General features: G+C 44.0%; 1 protein-coding gene across 1 annotated transcript; it reads right to left on the reverse strand.

The window, feature by feature from the left end:
• Positions 1–1,375: 1,375 nt before the first annotated feature.
• ypel1 (yippee-like 1) lies at positions 1,376–16,788 on the reverse strand. The gene is made up of 4 exons (XM_084181438.1): positions 16,573–16,788; positions 8,648–8,691; positions 6,560–6,668; positions 1,376–2,025 (listed from the first exon to the last, which is right to left on the reverse strand). The coding sequence occupies exons 1-4, from the start codon at positions 16,687–16,689 to the stop codon at positions 1,936–1,938; spliced, it is 360 nt and encodes a 119-aa protein (XP_084037564.1). The 5' UTR covers positions 16,690–16,788; the 3' UTR covers positions 1,376–1,935.
• Positions 16,789–19,962: the final 3,174 nt, after the last annotated feature.

Consider the following 19,962-nt stretch of genomic DNA (forward strand, 5'->3'; position numbering starts at 1 on the left):
CTTTCAATCATAGGCGGAAAGGCCTTAAAAGAGGCAGACAGACAGACAGACTTTTGCCTCTAAACCTATGAACCAAAGGCCTCTGCAAAATGCAAACAAAGTAACTGCACTGCCACTGTGTAGAGGTGGGCAACACACTAGTAGACATGCTGCTTATATACATAAAATACATTATACAGTATATGTACAGGTAACTGCCAGAATATTGGAAACACTGGAGTAAATGAAGGATAGAAAGCAGGTGCTTCCACACAGGTGTTTCAATTAAGCAATTAACATCCCATCATGATCAGGGTTATGTATAAAAATGCTGGGCAGGCCATTATTTTGGCTACCATGGCTATGCCCCCCATAGGATGACGATGCCCCCATCCACAGGGCACGAGCGGTCACTGAATGGTTTGATGAGCATGAAAACAATTTAAACCACATGCCATGGCCGTCTCAGTCACCAGATCGCAACCCAATTGAATAGCAGCACCTGAGACGGCAATTTCCCCCCCCCCACCATCAACAAAACGGCAAATGATGGAATTTCTGGTGGAAGAACGGTGTCGCATCCATCCAATAGAGTTCCAGACGCTTCTAGAATCTATGCCGAGGTGCATTGAAGCTGTTCTGGCTGGTGGTGGCCCAACGCCCTGTTAAGACACTTTATGTTGGTGTTTCCTTTATTTTGGTGGTTACCTATATATATATATATATATGCAGGCATGATAATAAATGTCCATACAAATGTATATCACATATCTATAAATAGAATCTATACGTGTAATATGGTTTAGTTCAGGTTGTAACACAAGATGATGCGTGGGTGTGTTCTGTGGTTGATGTGAACCGGACCTTCCTCTCCTGTCCAGCCTGTTCTAATCTGCGTTCCAAACGGCACCCTAATCCCACCACAGTGCACTACTTTAGACCAGGGTCCAATATGGTCGTGCACCCGGGCATAGAGTACCATTTGGAAGGCAGCCATAGTTCTCCCTCCTCTATCTCCTCCCTCTGTCAAACCTTCTCTGATAGTACTGCTGCTATATGGAGCCAGCCACAATGCTGTTGGATAAAACACTACAGATATAATACTGCTGCTATATGGAGCCAGCCACAATGCTGTTGGATAAATCACATCTATCTATATATATATAATATCGTCTATCCCTGCTGCTCTGCTCGGGGTGCGTTTGTGGTGTTACCGGGACGTCCCACACTGAAGTCATCATTAAACAACAAAGACTGAAAAAGATATCGACAAATAAAACATCACGAATCAAAGATTAAAACACAAGGAGGGAACAAAATTACCCACCCACTGTGCGACCCCGTCCCCCCCCGAACCCCCCACTGTTCCCGTCCCCCCCCCGCAACACCCCAACAACTCAACTCCTCCACTTCCTCTTCCTCCTGTTCCCCGGGTCAAGAGGAGGAAGAGGTTAGTAGAATGTTATCCCCTCTCTCTCTCTCTCTCACATCGCCATGGCAGCCGTGTAACTAAGCGCCAACGCCAGTGAGGTGGGTGGGGCCTGGTTGAGGAGGGAGGAGTCAATTCAAGTCCAGCTGTCCGTCATTGGCTGGTGAGATCAGATGGTCTTCACTGAAGGGCCCCGTGTAGCTCAGTTGGTAGAGCATGGCGCTTGCAATGCCAGGGTTGTGGGTTCGATTCCCACGGGGGGCCAGTGTGAAAAAAATGTATGCACTCATTAACTAAGTCGCTAAATTACTACAAAAAAAAAGAAGAAAAAAGAAAAAGCCCAACCCAATAGTCTGCTCCTCTCTCCAGTTCAACAGCATCATGTTCAGTTTCACAACCAGCAGGGACTGTGTGTGTGTGTTAGGAGGGGGCGGCACGGTGGGTGGTTGACGGTGATTGGTTGTCGCTCTGTGAAGTCTGATAGATCCAGAGCTCTGATAGGTCAGAGGTCATTAAAGGGCCGGATGTCACTCCCAGCCGTTGTCCTTGATCATGTGAGCCAGCTCGATGATGAACTTCCCCTCCTTGTACTTCTGGCTGCTCTCAAACGCATGCTCCTGCAACACAACATGCTGTTAGTCAACAACAACAACAACAACAACAAAACATTAGTCTGACGTCACCATGCAGGGCTTTAGAATGTATTATTGCTAACCAGGTCATACCGTTCTGCTGATGCTTTCAACTAAACAATCAACAATTTCAACTGAAGATTTCCTGTGACCTTAAGGCCAGGCACCACAAGCTGAAATGACATTTTTGCATAAATGTTTTGATTTGTTGGTATTTTGGTCCATTTTAATTACTATTTTCAAAAAGTTGACATACAAAAGTCAAACTTAATGAAAATGTATATTTTCTTTAGTTTATCACGACCGTCATCAACATTTATATGAATTTTAACCACTTTAAAATGGACATACATCAATCATTTCAAAGCTCAGTAACATTAAAGTACACATAAGTTCAAAGCCCATTTCATAGAGAATGTTACAAACTGGACTACATTGGAATGGTGATTGGGTCTAAATTGGCTTTTGGAATCTTAATTCAGTCTCGTCTTTAACGGCCGAAAGTCAGACTCTCTCCACACGCCAACTCATTTTCCTCAGCTTCAGAAGTTCATTTACCAAATGTAGTTTTATCCTTAGATATACTGAACACAAAATATAAACGCAACATGTAAAGTGTTGGGCCCATGTTTCATGAGCTGAAATAAAAAAGATCCCCGAAATTTTCCATTCGCACAAAAAGCTTATTTCTCTCAAATGTTGTGCACAAATGTGTTTACATCCCTGTCCGTGAGCGTTTCTCCTTTGCCAAGATAATCCATCCACCTGACAGGTGTTGCATATCAAGAAGCTGATTAAACCGCATGATTATTACACAGGTGCACCTTGTGCTGGGGACAATAAAAGGCCATTCTAAAATGTGAAGTTTTTGTCACACAACACGATGCCACAGATGTCTCAAGTTTTGAGGGAGCCTGCAATTGGCATGCCGACTGCAGGAATGTCTACCAGAGCTGTTGCCAGAGAATTGAATGTTCATTCAAGTCGCTTCCAACGTCATTTTAGAGAATTTGGCAGTACATCCAACCGGCCTCACAACCGCAGACCACGTATAACCCAGGACCTCCATATCTGGCTTCTTCACCTGCGACCAGCCACCCGGACAGCTGATGAAACTGTGGGTTTTCACAACCGAAGAATTTCTGCACAAACTCTCAGAAACCGTCTCAGGGAAGCTCATCTGCTTGATCTGACTGCAGTTTGGTGTCGTAACCGACATCAGTGGGCAAATGCTCACCTTCGATGGCCGCTGGCACACTGGAGAATCGTGCTCTTCTCAGATTAATTCTGGTTTCAACTGTACCGTGCAGATAGCAGACATGGCGTCGTGTGGGCGAGCAGTTTGCTGATGTCAACATTGTGAACAGAGTGCCCCATGGTGGCCTGTGGGGTTATGGTATGGGCAGGCATAAGCTATGGACAACGAACACAAAAATGCGTGATCGGGTTAAAGTCCGGGCTCTGGCTGGGCCACTTAAGGACATTCAGACTTGTCCCGAAGCCACTCCTGCATTGTCTTGGCTGTGTGCTTAGGGCCGTTGTCCTGTTGGAAGGTGAACCTTCGCGTCAGTCTGAGGTCCTGAGCGCGCTGGAGCAGGTTTTCATCAAGGATCTCTCTGTACTTTGCTCCGTTCATCTTTCCCTCGATCCTGACTAGTCTCCTAGTCCCTGCCGCTGAAAAACATCCCCAGAGCATGATGCTGCCACCACCATGCTTCACCTTAGTGATGGTGCCAGGTTTCCTCCAGATGTGATGCTTGGCATTCAGGCCAAAGAGTTCAATCTTGGTTTCATTAGACCGGAGACTCTTGTTTCTCATGGTCAGAGTCCTTTAGGTGCTTTTTGGAAAACTCCAAGTGGGCTGTCATGTGCCTTTTACTGAGAAGTGGCTTCCATCTGGCCACTCTACCCTAAAGGCCTGATTGGTGGAGTGCTGCAGAGATGGTTGTCCTTCTGGAAGGTTCTCTCATCTCCACAGAGGAACTCTGGAGCTCTGTCAGAGTGACCATCGGGTTCTTGGTCACCTCCCTGACCAAGGCCCTTCTCCCCGATTGCTCAGTTTGGCTGGGCGGCCAGCTCTAGGAAGAGTCTTGGTGGTTCCAAACTTCTTCCATTTAAGAATGATGGAGGCCACTTTGTTCTTGAGGACCTTCAATGCTGCAGAAATGTTTTGGTACCCTTCCCCAGATCTGTGCCTCAACACAATCCTGTCTCTGAGCTCTATGGGCAATTCCTTCGACCTCATGGCTTGTTTTTTTTTTTGTCCCCTGTAGCTCAGTTGGTAGAGCATGGCGCTTGCAACGCCAGGGTTGTGGGTTCATTTCCCACGGGGGGCCAGTATGAAAATATATGCACTCACTAAATGACTAAAATGTTAAATGTTAAAATGTTTTTGCTCTGACATGCACTGTCAACTGTGGGACCTTATAAAGACTGGTGTGTGCCTTTTATATCATGTCCAATCAATTGAATTTACCACAGGTGGACTCCAATCAAGTTGTAGAAACATCTCAAGGATGATCAATGGAAACAGGATGCACCTGAGCTCAATTTCGAGTCTCATAGCAAAGCATCTGAATACTTATGTAAATAAGGTACTTTCCGTATGCATTGTATCTGTGACCAACAGATGCATATCTGTATTCCTAGTCATGTGAAATCCATAGATTAGGGCCTAATGAATTTATTTCAATTGACTGATTTCCTTAAATGAACTGTAACTCAGTAAAATCTTTGAAATTGTTGCATGTTGCGTTTATATTTTTGTTCAGTGTATATTCTCCAGACTTGCCAAGAGGGGATTGTTGATTTGTTGTAAATTTTTTATTCTAGATAACATTTTATTTGGAAAAATGCATTTTTACATACATCTTTAGTATTTTACAGATAGAAAGATGAAAAGTGTCTAACAAAATGAATATTTTATTTTATTTATTCAGGCTGACTTCATTCAGTGTCCAGAAAAATTAATTGCGTCGTATGCAAATATGCATTCATTTAATGAGATATCGCCTCATTTTCATGTTTTAATAAAATATTTCAGAAATATTGTAATACAAAAAAAGTATTATTTGTGTTTACATTCAACTGGTAAAAAGTTGATTGTGATATGATTAAGAGAAAAACAAATCCATATTAGGGTGTGGTGCCGGGCGTTAAGAATGTGACAACAGTGAGACAACGTCTAGTGCTGTATGTTGATTGCTGTAGACTTGTGGGTTGGGTTGATTTAAGCTGTGACTTATTTTTAACTGCCATTAAAGGTTAAGTGTGAGCCTGCCTTGTAGTAGGTAGGTAGGTAGGTGCCATTTTGTTTGAGCGGTAGGTGTATTAGGTAGGTAGGTGCCATTTTGTTTGAGCGGTAGGTGTATTAGGTAGGTAGGTGCCATTTTGTTTGAGCGGTAGGTGTAGTAGGTAGGTAGGTGCCATTTTGTTTGAGCGGTAAGTGCAGTAGGTAGGTAGGTAGGTGCCATTTTGTTTGAGCGGTAGGTGTAGTAGGTAGGTAGGTGCCATTTTGTTTGAGCGGTAAGTGCAGTAGGTAGGTAGGTGCCATTTTGTTTGAGCGGTAGGTGTATTAGGTAGGTAGGTGCCATTTTGTTTGAGCGGTAGGTGTAGTAGGTAGGTAGGTGCCATTTTGTTTGAGCGGTAGGTGTAGTAGGTAGGTAGGTGCCCTTTTGTTTGAGCGGTAGGTGTAGTAGGTAGGTAGGTGCCATTTTATTTGAGCGGTAGGTGTAGTAGGTAGGTAGGTGCCATTTTGTTTGAGCGGTAAGTGCAGTAGGTAGGTAGGTAGGTGCCATTTTGTTTGAGCGGTAGGTGTAGTAGGTAGGTAGATGCCATTTTGTTTGAGCGGTAAGTGTAGTAGGTAGGTAGGTGCCATTTTGTTTGAGCGGTAAGTGCAGTAGGTAGGTAGGTGCCATTTTGTTTGAGCGGTAGGTGTATTAGGTAGGTAGGTGCCATTTTGTTTGAGCGGTAGGTGTAGTAGGTAGGTAGGTGCCATTTTGTTTGAGCGGTAGGTGTAGTAGGTAGGTAGGTGCCATTTTGTTTGAGCGGTAGGTGTAGTAGGTAGGTAGGTGCCATTTTGTTTGAGCGGTAGGTGTAGTAGGTAGGTAGGTGCCATTTTGTTTGAGCGGTAGGTGTAGTAGGTAGGTAGGTGCCATTTTGTTTGAGCGGTAGGTGTAGTAGGTAGGTAGGTGCCATTTTGTTTGAGCGGTGGGTGTATTAGGTAGGTAGGTGCCATTTTGTTTGAGCGGTGGGTGTATTAGGTAGGTAGGTGCCATTTTGTTTGAGCGGTAGGTGTATTAGGTAGGTAGGTGCCATTTTGTTTGAGCGGTAGGTGTATTAGGTAGGTAGGTGCCATTTTGTTTGAGCGGTGGGTGTATTAGGTAGGTAGGTGCCATTTTGTTTGAGCGGTGGGTGTATTAGGTAGGTAGGTGCCATTTTGTTTGAGCGGTGGGTGTATTAGGTAGGTAGGTGCCATTTTGTTTGAGCGGTAGGTGCAGTAGGTAGGTAGGTGACATACGTATTTCCAGCCCAGAGTGGTTTTACAGTTTTCACAGTAGATGTCAGCGACGGCATGTAAACCTGTTAGGAGAACCCGCTCCTCGGCTGGCCCACAGCCCACGTTCACACTGAGGGAGGGAGAGAGAGAGAGAAATTAGCTCTATTTAAGGTTAGGTTTAGGCATAAGGTTGGGTGTTTGGTTAAGGATGTTAGAGATACAGTGGCTTGCGGAAGTATTCACCCGCCTTGGCATTTTTCCTATTTTGTTGCCTTACAACCTGAAATTAAAAAGGATTTTTGGAGGGTTTGTATCATTTGATTTACACAACATGCCTACCACTTTGAAGATGCTAAATATTTTTTTGTTTGAAACAAACAAGAAATAAGACAAAAACAGAAACCTTGAGCGTGCATAACTATTCACCCCCCTTTGTAGAGCCACCTTTTGCAGCAATTACAGCTGCAAGTCTCTTGGGGTATGTCTCTATAAGCTTGGCACATCTAGCCACTGGGATTTTTGCCCATTCTTCAAGGCAAAACTGCTCCAGCTCATTCAAGTTGGATGGGTTCCGCTGGTGTACAGCAATCTTTAAGTCATACCACAGATTCTCAATTGGATTGAGGTCTGGGCTTTGTCTAGGCCATTCCAAGACATTTAAATGTTTCCCCTTTAAACTAGTCAAGTGTTGCTTTAGCAGTATGCTTAGGGTCATTGTCCTGCTGGAAGGTGAACCTCCATCCCAGCCTCAAATCTCTGGAAGACTGAAACAGGTTTCCCTCAAGAATTTCCCTGTATTTAGCGCCATCCATCATTCCTTCAATTCTGACCAGTTTCCCAGTCCCTGCCGATGAAAAACACCCCCACAGCATGATGCTGCCACCACCACGCTTCACTGTGGGGATGGTGTTCTCGGGGGTGATGAGAGGTGTTGGGTTTGCACCAGACATAGCGTTTTCTTTGATGGCCAAAAAGCTAAATTTTAGTCTCATCTGACCAGAGTATCTTCTTCCATATTTTTGGGGAGTCTCCCACATGCCTTTTGGCGAACACCAAACGTGTTGGCTTTTTTCTGGCCACTCTTCCGTAAAGCCCAGCTCTGTGGAGTGTACGGCTTAACGTGGACCTATGGACAGATACTCAAATCTCCGCTGTGGAGCTTTGCAGCTCCTTCAGGGTTATCTTTGGTCTCTTTGTTGCCTCTCTGATTAATGCCCTCCTTGCCTGGTCCGTGAGTTTTGGTGGGCGGCCCTCTCTTGGCAGGTTTGTTGTGGTGCCATATTCTTTCCATTTTTTAATAATGGATTTATTGGTGCTCCGTGGGATGTTGAAAGTTTCTGATATTTTTTTAGAACCCAACCCTGATCTGTACTTCTCCACAACTTTGTCCCTGACCTGTTTGGAGAGCTCCTTGGTCTTCATGGTGCCGCTTGCTTGGTGGTGCCCCTTGCTTAGTGGTGTTGCAGACTCTGGGGCCTTTCAGAACAGGTGTATATATACTGAGATCATGTGACACATAGATTGCACACAGGTGGACTTTATTTAACTAATTATGTGACTTCTGAAGGTAATTGGTTGCACCAGATCTTATTTCGGGGCTTCATAGCAAAGGGGGTGAATACATATGCACGCACCACTTTTCTGTTATTTATTTTTTTCATTTCACTTCACCAATTTTGACTATTTTGTGTATGTCCATTACATGAAATCCAAATAAAAATCCATTTAAATTACAGGTTGTAATGCAACAAAATAGGAAAAACGCCAAGGGGGATGAATACTTTTGCAAGGCACTGTAGTTTTGATATCAGAAATTGTTGCAGCTTGGACCAATATAGACAAGTGGTTTTAATATTTACACAGAGTTAAAGAGAGGCTTTTAATACTTACACAGAGTTAAAGAGGGGCGTTTAATACTTACACAGAGTTAAAGAGGGGCGTTTAATACTTACACAGAGTTAAAGAGGGGCGTTTAATACTTACACAGAGTTAAAGAGGGGCGTTTAATACTTACACAGAGTTAAAGAGGTAGGCTTTTAATACTTACACAGAGTTAAAGAGGGGCGTTTAATACTTACACAGAGTTAAAGAGGGGCGTTTAATACTTACACAGAGTTAAAGAGGTAGGCTCTCCCCTGGCTGCCTTGGAATGACTGGAACAGAGAAAAGAAGGAAACGTTAGATCACATGAAGGAACCTCAGAAAAGTAGCGCGGTGCACGCATTCATTCAGACAGACAGACAGACAGACAGACAGAGAGACAGAGAGACAGACAGAGAGACTTTTTTATTATTTTATTTCACCTTTATTTAACCAGGTAAGCCAGTTGAGAACAAGTTCTCATTTACAACTGCGACCTGGCCAAGATAAAGCAAAGCAGTGCGATAAAAACAACAGGGTAGTGGGTTCGATCCCCGGGACCACCCATACGTAAAAATGTATGCACACATGACTGTAAGTCGCTTTGGATAAAAGCGTCTGCTAAATGGCATATTATATTATTATAAAAGTTAGATCTAGAATCGGCTTCCTATTTCGCAACAAAGCCTCCTTCACTCATGCTGCCAAACATGCCCTCGTAAAACTGACTATCCTACCGATCCTTGACTTTGGCGATGTCATTTACAAAATAGCCTCCAACACTCTACTCAGCAAATTGGATGTAGTCTATCACAGTGCCATCCGTTTTGTCACCAAAGCCCCATATACTACCCACCACTGTGACCTGTACGCTCTCGTTGGCTGGCCCTCACTACATATTCGTCGCCAAACCCACTGGCTCCAGGTCATCTATAAATCACTTCTAGGCAAATCCCTGCCTTATCTTAGATCATTTGTCACCATAGCAACACCCACACGTAGTCTGCGCTCCAGCCGGTATATCTCACTGGTCATCCCCAAAGCCAACACCTTTGGCCGCCATTCCTTCCAGTTCTCTGCTGCCAATAACTGGAATGAACTGCAAAAATCTCTGAAGCTGGAGACTCTTATCTCCCTCACTAACTTTAAGCATCAGTTGTCAGAGCACCTTACCGATCACTGCACCTGTACACAGCCCATCTGTAATTAGCCCACCCAACTACCTCATCTCCATATTGTTATTTATTTTGCTCATTTGCACCCCAGTATCTCTATTTGCACATCATCTTTTGCACATCTATCATTCCAGTGTTAATACTAATTGTAATTATTTTGCACTATAGCCTATTTATTGCCTTACCTCCATAACTTGCTACATTTGCACACACTGTATATATATTTTCTGTTGTATTTTTTGACATTATGTTTTTTTTACCCCATATGTAACTCTGTGTTGTTGTTTTTATCGCACTGCTTTGCTTTATCTTGGCCAGGTCGCAGTTGTAAATGAGAACTTTTCTCAACTGGCTTACCTGGTTAAATAAAGGTGCATTTAAAAAAAAATAAAGGACAGGTAATGTGACTGGGCCACAGCTTACCCAGCATTCCAGGCCAACACTCAGCATTAACATAAAGACTGAACACCTATACCTGGTTGATGTATGCATAAAAGTGTCTGCATACTCACTGCATGCCTCTGTGAGGTGCGAGTGCATTGTATATGAAAGACTGATTATGTAAGGTGTGTGTGTGTGTGTGTGTGTGTGTGTGTGTGTGTGTGTGTGTGTGTGTGCGGACACAAGGGAGGACGACCTTTCAGCTTGGACTGAGGGATCTGGGTCAGCACTGCAGAGTGTTAGACACCTTTACCCAACAGACAGGAGGGAGAGGGAGAAAGAGTTCGTCTATTTCTGGGGCTACAGAGGGAGGGTTAAGCTCTATTTCTGGGTCTACTGTAAATCAACCTGGCTCCGACAAAGATGGCGGCGGTGACTGAGTTTATCAGGAAGTGTATAGGTGATGTTGTGCCCACTGTGACTATTAAAACCTACCCTAACCAGAAACCGTTGACAGATGGCAGCATTCGCGCAAAATTGAAAGCACGAACCGCCGCATTCAACCATGGCAAGGTGACTGGGAATATGGCAGAATACAAACAGTGTAGCTACTCACTCCGCAAGGCAATTAAACTGGCAAAACATCAGTACAGAGACAAAGTGGAGTCGCAATTCAACGGCTCAGACACAAGACGTATGTGGCAGGGTCTACAGACAATCACGGACTACAAAAGGAAAACCAGCCACGTCGCCGACACCGACGTCTCACTTCCAGACAAGCTAAACACCTTCTTCACCCGCTTTGAGGATAACACAGTGCCACTGACAAGGCCCACTACCAAGGACTGTGGCCTCTCCTTCTCTGTGGCCGACGTGATTAAGACATTTAAGCATGTTAACCCCCGCAAGGCTGCCTCCCCAGACGGCATCCCTAGCCGCGTCCTCAGAGCATGCGCAGACCAGCTGGTTGGTGTGTTTATGGACATATTCAATCTCTCCCTTTCCCAGTCTGCTGTCCCCACATGCTTCAAGATGGCCACCATTGTTCCTGTACCCAAGAAAGCAAAAGTAACTGAACCAAATGACTATCGCCCTGTAGCACTCTCCTCTGTCATCATGAAGTGCTTTGAGAGACTAGTCAAGGATCATATCACCTCTATCTTACCTGTCACCCTAGACCCACTTCAATTTGCTTAACGCCCCAATAGATCCACAGAAGATGCAATCGCCATCACACTGCCCTATCTCACCTGGACAAGAGGAATACCTTTGTAAGAATGCTGTTCATTGACTATAGCTCAGCATTCAACACCATAGTACCCTCAGTAATATGGTAGCAGAGATAACGGTCTATGACTTTGGCGGCTGGAGTCTTTGACAATTTTTAGGGCCTTCCTCTGCCACTGCCTGGTACAGAGGTCCTGGATGGCAGGAAGCTTGGCCCCAGTGATGTACTGGGCCGTACACACTACCCTCTGTAACGCCTTGCAGTCAGATGCCAAGAAGTTGCCATACCAGGCGGTGATGCAGCCAGTCAAGATGCTCTCAATGGTGCAGCTGCAAACTTTTTGAGGATCTGATCTTTTCAGCCTCCTGAGGGGGAAGAGGCATTGTCGTGCCTTCTTCATGACTTTGTTGGTGTGTTTGGACCATGACAATTCCTTAGTGATGTGGACACCGAGGAACTTGAAGCTCTCGACCTGTTCCACTACAGCCCCTCCATTTGGATGGGGGCGTGCTCGGCCCTCCGTTTCCTGTAGTCCAGGATCAGCTCCTTTGTCCTGATCATGTTGAGGGAGAGGTTGTTGTCCTGGGACCACACGGCCAGGTCTCTGACCGCCTCCCTATAGGCTGTCTCATCGTCGAGGGAGAGGTTGTTGTCCTGGAACCACACGGCCAGATCTCTGACCTCCTCCCTATAGGCTGTCTCATCGTCGTCAGTGATCAGGCTTACCACTGTCATGTCATGTCGTCGGCAAACTTAATGATGTTGTTGGAGTCGTGCGCAGCCATGAAGTCGTGGGTGAACAGGGAGTAATGGAGGGAACTAAGCATGCACCCCTGAGGGGCCCCCGTGTTGAGGATCAGCGTGGCGGATGTGTTGTTGCCTACTCTCACCACCTGGGGGCGGCCCGTCAGGAAGTCCAGGATCCAGTTTGCAGAGGGAGGTGTTCAGTCCCATGATCCTTAGCTTAGTGAAGAGCTTGGAGGGCACTACATGCTAACCACGCCGCCCGTGTTGTGTGCGTGAGCGTTGCTAAATAAATGTACATACAGTTGAAGTCGGAAGTTTACATACACCTTATATACATGTACCCCCGCACATTGACTCAGTACCAGTACCCCCTGTATATAGCCTCATTATTACCTAGACTAACCTGTACCCCCGCACATTGACTCAGTACCAGTACCCCCTGTATATAGCCTCATTATTACCTAGACTAACCTGTACCCCCGCACATTGACTCAGTACCAGTACCCCCTGTATATAGCCTCATTATTACCTAGACTAACCTGTACCCCCGCACATTGACTCAGTACCAGTACCCCCTGTATATAGCCTCATTATTACCTAGACTAACCTGTACCCCCGCACATTGACTCAGTACCAGTACCCCCTGTATATAGCCTCATTATTACCTAGACTAACCTGTACCCCCGCACATTGACTCGGTACCGGTACCCCCTGTATATAGCCTCATTATTACCTGGACTAACCTGTACCCCCGCACATTGACTCGGTACCGGTACCCCCTGTATATAGCCTCATTATTACCTGGACTAACCTGTACCCCCGCACATTGACTCAGTACCAGTATCCCCTGTATATAGCCTCGTTATTACCTCGACTAACCTGTACCCCTGCACATTGACTCAGTACCAGTATCCCCTGTATATAGCCTCGTTATTGTGTTACTTTTTTTTTACTTTAGTTTATTTTGTTAATATTTTCTTAACTCTTAATTTCTTAAAATTGCATTGTTGGTTAAGGGCTTGTAAGTAAGCATTTGGCTGTAAGGTCTACACCGGTTGTATTCGGCGCATATGACAAATAACATTTGATTTGATTTATTGCCCTATACAGCTTGTTGAGTGTGTTCTTAGTGCCAGCATCAGTTTGTGGTGGTAAATAGACAGCCAAGAAAAATATAGATAAACTCTTAGTAGATAGTGTGGTCTACAGCTTATCATGAGGTATTTTAACTCAGGCGAGCAGAACCTGGAGACTTCCTTAATATTAGAGAGCAGGGGACACACACACACCCTCCCCTGAGCTTCTCTGACGCTGCCGTTCTGTCCTGCCGATGCATAGAAAAACCAGCTAGATTTATATTGATCGTGTTCAGCCACTACTCTGAGAAACATAGACAGTTCTTCAGATCAAGTGTGTAGGATAGTCTCGAACGGAACTCATCCAGTTTATTCTCTTTTTTTTATGCCAAGACGAAACCTTCTCATTTTACTTGTCTGTAAATGCTGCTTCTGAAGCAGGACTAAAGTCCGTCCACTAGGTAACCAGAACTGTCAATCAAATAATCTGGAGCTGCTGCGCGCAGACCAGTCTCTCTTAAAAAAAGTACTTTCAAATGTGTTAAATACTGTGACTTACCAAGACAATTAGTAGACATAAAACACATCTAGCTACCTTACCATAAAACACAACACAGCAGTACATCAAATCGGCCACGTTTACTGTTGTCAGGGAAACCATGCAGAACATTTTATGCTGGAGCAGAATTCTACTGTATGAAAAAGGTACAGACCTGATGCGACACTTTTTAAAATAGTCTGAAACGTGATCAATTGTGGCTATCGACACGTTACTGAAGCTGCGTTCTATGTTTGAAAAGGGTTGCGGTAGATATACAGTGCATTCGGAAAGTATTCAGACCCCTTGACCGTTTCCACATTCTGTTAGGTTACAGCCTTATTCTAAAATTGATAGTTGTTTTTCCCCCCCTCATCAATCTACACACAATACCCCATAATGACAAAGCAAAAACAGGTTTTTAGACATTTTAGCAAATTTATTCAAAAAAGAAAAATAAATCACATATACGTAAGTATTCAGACAATTTACTCAGTACTTTGTTGAAGCACCTTTGGCAGCGATTACAGCCTTGAGTCTTCTTGGGTATGACGCTACAAGCTTGGCACACCTGTATTTGAGGTGTTTCTCCCATTCTTCTCTGCAGATCCTCTCAAGCTCTGTTAGGTTGGATGGACAGCTATTTTCAGGTCTCTCCAGAGATGTTCGATCGGGTTCAAGTCCGGGCTCTGGCTGGGCCACTCAATGACATTCAGAGACTTGTCCCAAAGCCACTCCTGCGTTGTCTTGGCTGTGTGCTTAGGGTCGTTGTCCTGTTGGAAGGTGAACCTTCACCCCAGTCCGAGGTCCTGAGTGCTCTGTACTTTGCTCCGTTCATCTTTCCCTCGATCTTGACTAGTCTCCCAGTCCCTGCCGCTGAAAAACATCCCCACAGCATGATAGTGCCACCACCATGCTTCACCGTAGGGATGGTACCAGGTTTCCTCCAGACGTGACGCTTGGCATTCAGGCCAAAGAGTTCAATCTTGGTTTCATCAGACCAGAGAATCTTGTTTCTCATGGTCTGAGTCCTTTAGGTGCCTGTTGACAAACTCCAAGCGGGCTGTCATGTGCCTTTTACTGAGGAGTGGCTTCCGTCTGGCCACTCTACCATAAAGGCCTGATTGGTGGAGTGCTGCAGAGATGGTTGTCCTTCTGGAAGTTTCTCCCATCTCCACAGAGGAACTCTGGAGCTCTGTTAGAGTGACCATCGGGTTCTTGGTCACCTCCCTGACCAAGGCCCTTCTCCCTGATTGCTCAGCTTGGCCATGTGGTCAGCTCTAGGAAGAGTCTTGGTGGTTCCAAACTTCTTCCATTCAAGAATGATAGAGGCCACTGTGTTCTTGGGGACCTTCAATGCTGAGGACATTTTTTTGATAACCTTCCCCAGATCGGTGCCTCGACACAATTCTGTCTCTGAGCTCTACGGACAATTCCTTCGACCTCATGGCTAGGTTTTTGCTCTGACATGCACTGTCAACTGTGGAACGTTAAATAGACATGTGTGTGCCTTTCCAAATCATGTCCAATCAATTGAATTTACCACAGGTGGACTCCAATCAAGTTGTAGAAACATCTCAAGGATGATCAATGGAAACAGGATGCACCTGAGCTCAATTTCGAGTCTCGTAGCAAAGGGTCTGAATATTTATGTAAATAAGGTGTTTCTGTTTTTTATTTTGAATCAATTGGCAAACATTTCTAAAAACTTGTTTTAACTTTGTCATTATGGGGTATTGTGGGTAGATTGATTATATTTTTATTTTATCCATTTTAGAATAAGGCTGTAACGTAACAAAATGTTGAAAAAGGGGAAGGGGTTTGAATACTTTCCTAATGCACTGTAGGTAGTCTGCAGGTAGGTAGTCTGCATGTAGGTAGTCTGCATGTAGGTAGTCTGCAGGTAGGTAGTCTGCAGGTAGGTAGTCTGCAGGTAGGTAGTCTGCAGGTAGGTAGTCTGCAGGTAGGTAGTCTGCAGGTAGGTAGTCTGCAGGTAGGTAGTCTGCAGGTAGGTAGTCTGCAGGTAGGTAGTCTGCAGGTAGGTAGTCTGCAAAGCTCGTCCATAAAGGAGGCTAATAGATGTTGACAACATGGGTGGAGTTCAGAGACTGACTATCTTTGGCTCGCTGGGTAATCAGCTTAGGTGGCTAGCTACTAGAGCTCTGGACATGTTCCCTAGTAAACAACTTGATTGATTCTGTGTGTGTGTGTGTGTGTGTGTGTGTGTGTGTGTGTGTGTGTGCGTGCGCGCACTCCCAGCCCCCCTCTCCTTAGAGATGAGTTCATCGTGGTTGGCCAGGTGTGTCTACCTTACAGACGAGTTAATCGTGGTTGGCTAGGTGTGCCTACCTTACAGACGAGTTCATCGTGGTTGGCTAGGTGTGCCTACCTTAGAGACGAGTTCATCGTGGTTGGCCAGGTGTGCCTACCTTAGAGATGAGTTGATCGTGGTTGGCCAGGTGTGCCTACCTTAGAGACGAGTTCATCGTGGTTGGCCAGGTGTGCCTACCTTAGAGATGAGTTCATCGTGGTTGGCCAGGTGTGCCTACCTTAGAGATGAGTTCATCGTGGTTGGCCAGGTGCGCCTACCTTAGAGATGAGTTCATCGTGGTTGGCCAGGTGTGCCTACCTTAGAGATGAGTTCATCGTGGTTGGCCAGGTGTGCCTACCTTAGAGATGAGTTCATCGTGGTTGGCCAGGTGCGCCTACCTTAGAGACGAGTTCATCGTGGTTGGCCAGGTGCGCCTACCTTAGAGATGAGTTCATCGTGGTTGGCCAGGTGTGCCTACCTTAGAGATGAGTTGATCGTGGTTGGCCAGGTGCGCCTACCTTAGAGATGAGTTCATCGTGGTTGGCCAGGTGCGCCTACCTTAGAGATGAGTTCATCGTGGTTGGCCAGGTGTGCCTACCTTAGAGATGAGTTCATCGTGGTTGGCCAGGTGTGCCTACCTTAGAGATGAGTTCATCGTGGTTGGCCAGGTGTGCCTACCTTAGAGATGAGTTCATCGTGGTTGGCCAGGTGTGCCTACCTTAGAGATGAGTTCATCGTGGTTGGCCAGGTGCGCCCGACAGTGTATGCAGCTGTAGGTGCGATGGCAGGAGGGCAGGTAGGCCTGGAACGTCTTCGACTTGGTCATCTTCACCATGTCACATGGGCGGGGCTCTGGGCTGTGATTGGCTGCGGCGTCCGGGCTAGAGGTGGACGAGGAGCAGCTCTGCTGAACTTGCTGACAGAAGAAGCACTGGAAGATGCAAGCAAAAGCCGTCGTTGTTGAGGACTGGGTGTGTGGCGGCAGGCTCCACACAGCAACCACGAGAAAACTACACCTGGAGAGGAAGAGAGAAATAATATTAAGACAGGGGAGGGGAGGGGGAGAATAGACCAGCAATAGACTGTTCAATCTGCTACCACCCAAATGATACCGGAGCGCGTATACAGTATCCATTCATTTCCACTCGATTCTCAGCTTCGCGACATACGTCATCAATTTGGGCACCAGGCGTGTCCATATAGCAGCCTGCAAGTGTTTTATTAGGGAATTTCACCCTGGGGGGACCTTGATTTTAGTAATTTAGCAGACGCTCTTATCCAGAGCGACTTACAGTTAGTGCATCATTTTTTTTTCTCATACTGGTCCCCCGTGGGAAGCGAACCCACAACCCTGGTGTTGCAAACGCCATGCTCTACCAACTGAGCTACACTGGACCTTGCTACTGTTTTAATAGGGAATGTCACCCTGGGGCGACCCTGCAACTGTTTTAATGATACAAAAAGACTAAGATCTTTATCTCTTCATAAACAAAGAAGACCTACTGTGACGCGTCGTGTGGTCCTCTGTAGCTCAGCTGGTAGAGCACGGAGCTTGTAACGCCGGGGTAGTGGGTTCGATCCCCGGGACCACCCATACGTAAAAATGTAAGCGCACATGACTGTAAGTCGCTTTGGATAAAAGCGTCTGCTAAATGGCATATTATTATTATTATATTATTATATTATATTATTATTATATATTTGTATTATTATTATTATTATATATATATATATTTTTTTTTTGTTCTAATATTATTATTATTATTGTTTTTTTATTGTTATTATAATATTATTATTATTATTATAATATATTTTTTTATTATATTATTATTATTATATTATTATCATTATTATATGTTTTTCTTCTTCTTCTTCTTCTTATTATTATTATTATTATTATTATTATAGTATTATATTATTATTATGATTATGATTATATATTTTATTATTATATTATTATATTATAATAATAATTATTATTATATATTTTATTATTATTATATTATTATTATATTATTATTATTAGTATGATTATTATTATTATATATTTTATTATTATTATTATATCATTTATTATTATTATATTATTATTATTAGTATGATTATTATTATTATATATTTTATTATTATTATTGTTATTATATTATTATCATTATTATATATGTTTTTATTATTATTATTCTAGTATTATTATATTATTATTATGATTATATTATTATATATTTTATTATTATTGTTATTATATTATTATTATTATTGTTATATTATTATTATTATTATTATTATTATTATTATCTTGTGTAGGTGTAAGAGGATTGGTTATGTTTCCACTTGACACTGCAGAAATATGTATTCCTATTGGTTGGTTGAATCTACATATCAATAAGGTGTTATGCCATTGGTCATGCTTGCAGATAGGGTGAGGTCGCGCATGTAAATTCTTCCCAGTCTAATATTGACATGCAAGAGGTAGGTCCCGTTCTGCAGTTTCATTAGGGGCACTAGAGATTGTTTCACTAGGGTGAGCACTGACTCACTGAGTGCTGCTCATCTGAAACTGCAGTTGAGAAAGTTGGGAAGATCCAGACACTGTGCTAGCTTTGGTGCTAGCTTAGCTAGCTAATGTTAGCCTAGCTAAAATAGCCAACCTAGCATTGCATCACCCGGTATAAACTATTTTTACACAATATTAACTCATCACTGGTAGTTCATGCGTTACACAACAATATAGGAATACATTTATGAAATGTTAATGAACTTTTACTTGTTTTAAACTTTCAAAACATTTATACATTGGAGCGCTCGTGAATATACACACACATACATATACATATGTATATATATATATATATATATATACATACATATATATATATATATATATACACACACACACACACAGTGGGGAAAAAAAGTATTTAGACAGCCACCAATTGTGCAAGTTCTCCCACTTAAAAAGATGAGAGAGGCCTGTAATTTTCATCATAGGTACACGTCAACTATGACAGACAAAATGAGAAAGAAAAATCCAGAAAATCACATTGTAGGATTTTTTATGAATTTATTTGCAAATTATGGTGGAAAATAAGTATTTGGTCAATAACAAAAGTTTCTCAATACTTTGTTATATACCCTTTGTTGGCAATGACACAGGTCAAACGTTTTCTGTAAGTCTTCACAAGGTTTTCACACACTGTTGCTGGTATTTTGGCCCATTCCTCCATGCAGATCTCCTCTAGAGCAGTGATGTTTTGGGGCTGTCGCTGGGCAACACAGACTTTCAACTCCCTCCAAAGATTTTCTATGGGGTTGAGATCTGGAGACTGGCTAGGCCACTCCAGGACCTTGAAATGCTTCTTACGAAGCCACTCCTTCGTTGCCCGGGCGGTGTGTTTGGGATCATTGTCATGCTGAAAGACCCAGCCACGTTTCATCTTCAATGCCCTTGCTGATGGAAGGAGGTTTTCACTCAAAATCTCATGATACATGGCCCCATTCATTCTTTCCTTTACACGGATCAGTCATCCTGGTCCCTTTGCAGAAAAACAGCCCCAAAGCATGATGTTTCCACCCCCATGCTTCACAGTAGGTATGGTGTTCTTTGGATGCAACTCAGCATTCTTTGTCCTCCAAACACGACGAGTTGAGTTTTTACCAAAAAGTTATATTTTGGTTTCATCTGACCATATGACATTCTCCCAATCCTCTTCTGGATCATCCAAATGCACTCTAGCAAACTTCAGACGGGCCTGGACATGTACTGGCTTAAGCAGGGGGACACGTCTGGCACTGCAGGATTTGAGTCCCTGGCGGCGTAGTGTGTTACTGATGGTAGGCTTTGTTACTTTGGTCCCAGCTCTCTGCAGGTCATTCACTAGGTCCCCCCGTGTGGTTCTGGGATTTTTGCTCACCGTTCTTGTGATCATTTTGACCCCACGGGGTGAGATCTTGCGTGGAGCCCCAGATCGAGGGAGATTATCAGTGGTCTTGTATGTCTTCCATTTCCTAATAATTGCTCCCACAGTTGATTTCTTCAAACCAAGCTGCTTACCTATTGAAGATTCAATCTTCCCAGCCTGGTGCAGGTCTACAATTTTGTTTCTGGTGT

Source organism: Coregonus lavaretus (genome assembly GCF_964263955.1).
Source record: "Coregonus lavaretus genome assembly, chromosome: 17".
NCBI lineage: Eukaryota > Metazoa > Chordata > Actinopteri > Salmoniformes > Salmonidae > Coregonus > Coregonus lavaretus.